Genomic DNA, 6,495 nt, shown 5'->3' with positions numbered 1-6,495 from the left:
GTTGGCAATGGGTAATGGTCACTGGCTCTCCTAGATTATTATTGAAACTGATTTCAGTCGGTCTTCTATACTTGACTACTGGGTATGACCGATTGGTTGGGACGACACCTTGTTAGGGAGATGCACTCTTGTCTTCCTAATTTCTATCTGAGTTTGATATTCGACGGACAGGGCGAGAGGTGAATCAAGCCGTTCATTGATGTTTTTATTATAATTCCTAATTTTTTGATTGACATTTTGCAATTTTTCAATCAAATAATAATTTCTAAATAAGATATGATCCACCAAAATGAATAAAATGTCCGGGCCTTGCGCTTGGCCTCCAGGTACAGGTACAATGGAGGCGAGATTCTAAAAAAAAAAGGTACAGTGGAGGCGCCGATTACCGGTCACGTTTTCACATCTTTCACACACACGGATCGATCGCCGTCTCCCGGTCAGTCGCCGTTGTCCAGAGCAATCAAGACGATTTTTTTTAGCAGGCAGGAGCACTGCAGGACGGCCTCTCTCTATCTGTGTAGTGCCGCCCCCGCGCGTCGAGGTCGTTGAACCGGTCGTGCCGTGGTGGGGCTTCTTTTCCCCGCGGTGGCGCGCTGTCCACTTCGGCCACGCCACGCCCTTTTTTTCTGCCCGGAATGATCGATCGCCTGCGTTACAATCGCAACTGTTCAACAGCTCCTATGTGCAGATAGCAGCCGGAGGTGGACGCCAATTTTGATTATACTTCGTATCTAGACAAATGTAAAATGTAAGACAAGAATTCTGAGACGGAGGGTACTTGTTTGGTGCCACGTCGGGAATATGTGTACATCTACATCCTCGTGTTCGTGGTGCAACCCTGCAGCCGTAGCATAGCATGGGTGGAATGGCAGGGAATACGGTCAGCGTCAATGAGCCGATCGAAGCAGGCTGGTCAAAACGCGCCATCTCTCCCCCGGTCGGTTCCAGGGCCGTTCCTCTCCACTCATTTTTGGCACGATCAGTCAGTCGCCAAACATGCGCAACACTTGATGGGCCAGTGATTGATTGACTAGCGCAAGACTCCCGTCTGGCCGTATGGCACCTTGCAATTGGAACCGAGTTGATTCGAAAAGGAAAAAAAAAACTTCCGCTGAGGTTGCCATCGGCCATGGAAAGAGGTCCCCTGCTTCTCTCATTTGGTTGTTGCTATCACCAATTTATCGAGAAAATCTCGTCTTCCTTTTCCCATGCCTTGGGTCCTCTACACTAATGAACCAGTTAGAATCGCCTAGGATGGAGATCTCAGTGAGACCACGGTAATTTTTAGGCACAACAGAGCAGACGCTAGTACCGTGTCAACGTCAAGAGCGACTTCCAGTCTCTTTTTTTTTTCTTGAGTAACAAACGCAGCCATAAATAAATCCATATAGGAGTAGTTTACACGACTTTGCAGATCGTCTACAAAAGCAAGGCGCTCCTGAACAAAGTAACGCAACCACACAGGTTGAACAAACTGACCGTGTCAACGTCGGAAGCGTAAATACCGGAAGAACAGAACAGTAAAAATCCATGAATCCGGGGTGTGGGAAAGCAACTCTGTCTGCTCTGGTTTACCATCCATCATCATACAAGAGAATGATGTATGTTCAGGTTGAAGACAAACATTCAGACCAGATTAAAAAGGGCTAATGTATACGTACTATTTTCCAGAAAATAAAACTGTGTGAGTAGTATATATATACATCCTATATAAGAGCATCTCCAGCCGCGCCCCGGAAAGGCCTTCCCAGACGATTTTTTCGCACCGGCGCCAAAAAACGGCCCAGTCGCGTCCTAGGAACCCGATTTTCGCCGGCCTGGACCGAAATCAGCGCCGGCGGACCCAGGCCGAACCCGACGCGCTGGGGCGCCCGGGGGCGCCGGGGCGAGCGGTTTTGGCGCGAAAGAGACGCGGGCCAGCCGCGTCAGCGACACCGCGCCTCGTCTTCCCCCAACGCCTCGGTTTTCCGCGGGGAATCAATGGCAAAGCTGCCGCCAGTCAGCCATGCCATTGATTCCTCACGAGCGGCGCGTCACGGGACGGCGCGCCGACGCCTCCCCTCCCTCGCACGCGTACACACGAGCGCGGCACGGCTATATAAGCCGGTGGCCTCGCTCGCCTCTAGCCACACCAGCCTCGCCCTAGCCGCCGAGTTCTACCTCTCCCGAACGCCGCCGCCGAGCCCTCCCTCTCCCGATGGCCGAGCATTTCCCCGGAGACGAGGCGGCGGCCAACGGCTTCGGCTGCCGCACGCTCCGCGAACAGGAGTCGTGGCTCCTGTTCCAGGCGAACATCCCGGCGCCGCCGGACATGCGCGCCGGGCCGACGGGGTGGAGGCTCAGCAACGGGGGAGGGCCCATTCCCCCGTTGCCTGACGCCGTGGCGCGCCCCTCCTACTTCGCCGACGAGGTGGAGGTCGTGCGCGCCTCCCTCACCGACGCCCAGCTCGCCCCCCCTCAGTACGCCGCTGACAACCACGCGGCTTGGGCGGCGTACTTCCAACGCCGTCAGCAGTAGCGGCTGGCGTCCACCAACGGCGCGGCGGTGGTCGGCGGCCTGAAGAACAGCGAGGGACGCCACCTGTGGTGGGGCGTCCCCGGCCGCACACTCGAGGGCGTGCTGACGCACCTCGAGGGCGGCAACAACCCGCCGTTGGCGTACCCCCGGCCAGGGCGGCCGCCTCGGCGCACCGCCGACGCGACGGGCAATGGGTGCCAAGGAGGTTCTCGGCTCCTCCTCTTCTTCTCCTCGCGCTCTTCCTCCCACTTCTCCGGCTCTCCGGCGCTGCTCGACGTCAAGGCCGAGCCAACGGCGGAGACGCCGCTCGGCCGGCGCACTCGCAGCTCCGGCATCGTCATCAACGAGGGCGGCCGGCGCGCCTCCTCGTCGGCTCCTCCTCCGCGCTTCGTCAAGCCAAAGACGGAGCCGGGGCTTGCGTCGGTGAAGACGGAGCCGGGTCTCCCCGCCGTGAAAACGGACCACGGCGACGTGGAACTCGACGATGACGCGGCCCTGGAATGGGCACGCCAGGACTCCCTGAAGATGGCGAGGGAGCGCCAGTGCGCCGCCCTGCGGTGCTTCGCGCAGCGCCGCCGGGGCCGCGACGAAGGAGGAGTCGTCGTCATCGACGACAGCGACGACGACGACGCGCCGCCGCCGCCACCAGTCCGCCATGGCGACGCCGGGGAGGGGTCCAGCAGGGGCGCCCGCGTCAAGGAGGAGAAGGCCGACAATGACGACGGCGGTGAGGATGGCGGCGACGACGGCGACTACTCGGCGTTTAGCCAGTTTCTTTTTTAGATTAGTTATATATTTACTATGTAATGAAAATCCGCGAACATGTCTAATATATGCCCAGGGTTGCCGAAATTTAGTCGTGTTTAGCCGAACTTCGCCAAACTTTACCGAAATTTGCTATATATTTTTTTTAAACGCGCCTGGGTGCGGCCCTGGGGCTGGCGCTCGTCCCCAGGCCGAATTTTTGCGCCGGCTCACCTCCAGGCGACGATTTTAGGCGTCCCTCCAACGGCTGGAGATGCTCTAATCATCTGTCATTCAGCGGTTTCTCATTGACTGGAACTGCGTACCAGCCTCCATGAACCAGACGGGTGCTGTGCTGCTTCACGCTTTCTTGCTACGTCGCTGTCTGCGCGAGCCTGTGGACTTGGCTAGCTCAAGGAGAAACTAAAAGCTTTTCTCCGGCAGCAGGAGAGCCACTGGCGCGCACATCGTCGTTCATCACCAGCTAGCGAAGCAAACAAGGAGCCCGGAAAGAGGCGGCCGCGGCCGGCCGGCCATCCGGTCGCTGTCCGACAGCTCCTAGACAGCGGCGTCGACCGCGCCCGGCCGGCGCCGAGCTAGCTAGCCCAACGACAACCCGCCCATGAGGCAACCATGCTCTTCCTCTTCACAAAGTACTTATCCAGGGGCAGCAAGAACGCGGCAGCCGGCGACGACGACGGCAAGAGGCAGAGGCAGAAGCAGCGCGAGATGCCGGCGGCATCGGCGTCGAATGGGGCTGCGGACCGCGAGCACGGGTGCATGCCCGGCTGCGTGCCGGTGCGCGCCAAGCGGACGGCCACGGTTACGACCGTCACGACCACGTCGGCGAGGACGTCGCGGCACAACTTCGTCAGGTCAGCGGCGTCGGGGCTCTTCCCCGGGGCGCCGGTGTTCACCAACCACGAGTCCCTCCCGGCGCTCCCCGAGGCCTACTCGGAGTTCGTCTCCGCTTTCCCGCAGTACGGCGGGCTAGCCGGCTCGGCGGACGCGATCAGGGACGGGGAGTACAGGCACCTCGACCGCCACGTCTGCCTGGACTACAACGGGATGAACCTCTTCTCCCACGCGCAGATGAACTCGTCGCTGCCGTCCACGTCAGCTCCGGCGGAGCCATCGGCGTGGCAGCCGCCCTTCTTCGACATCGCGTACAGGTCCGCGAGCCTGCGGTCGCAGGTGCAGCAATGCGGGGACGGCACTGCCGCGGCATCCGCGGCGGGGGGCATCAGCGGCGCCGTTACGAGGCGCATCATGGCGTCCCTTAAGATCCCCGAGGACGAGTATACCATGGTGTGCACGGCGAACCGGACCACAGCCTTCCGGCTCCTGGCGGAGTCCTACTCCTTCACTCCCGGCGGCGGCAGGAAGAAGCTGCTCTCCGTGTACGACTACGAGAGCGAGGCGGTGGGTGCCATGGCTCAGAGCGCGCGCAGCCGCGGCGCGGAGGTCATGAACGCGAGCTTCGCGTGGCCGAGCATGCGCGTCCACGCCGCAGACCTCCGCAAGAAGCTGCTCCGTGGGCGGCGGCGGCAGCGCGGCCGCGGCCTCTTCGTGTTTCCGCTGGTGTCCCGGATGACCGGCGCGAGGTACCCGTACCTCTGGATGAGCGCCGCCGCGGAGCAGGGGTGGCACGTGGCGCTGGACGCGTGCGCGCTCGGCGCCAAGGACCTCGACACCCTCGGCCTCTCCCTCCTCCGCCCGGACTTCATCGTCTGCAACTTCTTCAAGGTGTTCGGCGAGAACCCCTCGGGCTTCGCCGGGCTGTTCGTCAAGAAGGCCAGCGTCGGCGCGCTCGAGCGCTCCGCGGTCGCGCGCAGCATCGGCATCGTCAGCATCGTTCCGGCGCGGCGGTGGTCGCTCCGCGACGACTATTCCACCGACCTGGAGCACTCGCTCACCTTCCCCAAAGCGGCCGACCCGCCAACGGCGGACGATGTTGATACCACCTGCTCCTTTTCCGGTCCGCTCAGCGCCACCGCCACCGGTCGCAGGACCGACGAGGCCGAGAACGGCGACACGCCCGAAATTTGCGAGGTGGACCGTAGGCCATCCGAAGCCGAAGAAGACACTCGGCCATGGCCGGCGCCGGCAGCAGTCGAAGCAGAGGAGGAGCGCATGCTGGAGGTGGAGTGCAGGGGGCTGGACCACGCGGACGCGCTGGGCCTCATCGCCATCGGCAACCGGCTGCGGTGCATCAGCAACTGGCTGGTGGTGGCGATGCAGAAGCTGCGGCACCCGCACCCGGAGCACGGCGGCGGGAAGCAGCTGGTGCGGGTGTACGGACCGCGCGTCAAGTTCGAGCGGGGGCCCTCGCTGGCGTTCAACGTGTACGACTGGAAGGGGGAGAAGGTGGCGCCGGCGCTGGTGCAGAAGCTTGCCGACCGGCAGGGCATCTCCCTCACCTGCGGCTTCCTGCGCAACATCTGGTTCACCGACAAGTACGAGGCCGACAGGAGCGCCGTCCTTGAGCAGGCAAGCGACGGCGGCGGCGAGGCGGGGATCCACGTGGTGAATGCGTCGCTGGGGTTCTTGAGCAACTTCGAGGACGCGTACAAGCTGTGGGCGTTCGTGGCCAAGTTCTTGGACGCCGACTTCGTGGAGAAGGAGAGGTGGAGGTACACGGCGCTCAACCAGAAGACCGTCGAAGTGTAGGTCGCCACCGCCATGTTCGCCGCTGGGTATAGTTCGGTTCACTGCGTCATTTGTTGACGACGCCATTTTTGTGGGATCAGCTCGACCGGACTGGCAGTGAAAGAGCTACTCTCTTTGTCAGAGAGAGTTGTAGCACTTCTGCTTCTGTGTGAACTGTTAAAATGTAGACTCTGTTTCGTGGGTGGGTGGGGGTTCGTTCTTCTGTACTGCATTTGGAAATACAGGCAACCATTGGTAAGGGAAATGACAGCTCTGGCGCTTAGAGCCTATGAAGCACCGATACGGCGACACCGATACGAGTACGGCGGGATACGGTAATTTCTAGAAACGTCAATACGGCGATACGCAAGTATATATACATAATTAATAAAATGGCGTGTAATAAAGATAAAACATATTAATAGAATGCGTGAGATGAGATCAAAATACTACCCCATTGGTTGCCTCATGCATCTTTTCATGTCGTGAATGGTCATCGATGTCCTCAATCCTCGTCCATTAGCTTGCTGTTATGCCACTTCAGGCAGATTACATGGTGATTTGAGTATTTTCCTCCGTGCCAG

At 60.1% G+C, this 6,495-nt stretch overlaps 1 protein-coding gene across 1 annotated transcript; it reads left to right on the top strand.

Moving 5' to 3' along the window:
• Positions 1-3,551: 3,551 nt before the first annotated feature.
• LOC123165969 (uncharacterized) lies at positions 3,552-6,176 on the top strand. The gene has a single exon (XM_044583731.1). The coding sequence runs from the start codon at positions 3,896-3,898 to the stop codon at positions 5,930-5,932; it is 2,037 nt and encodes a 678-aa protein (XP_044439666.1). The 5' UTR covers positions 3,552-3,895; the 3' UTR covers positions 5,933-6,176.
• Positions 6,177-6,495: the final 319 nt, after the last annotated feature.

Source organism: Triticum aestivum, chromosome 7D, assembly GCF_018294505.1.
Source record: "Triticum aestivum cultivar Chinese Spring chromosome 7D, IWGSC CS RefSeq v2.1, whole genome shotgun sequence".
NCBI classification, from domain to species: Eukaryota; Viridiplantae; Streptophyta; class Magnoliopsida; order Poales; family Poaceae; genus Triticum; species Triticum aestivum.
Note: the sequence above shows the minus strand (reverse complement) of the source record. Positions and strands in the feature narration are given on the sequence as shown.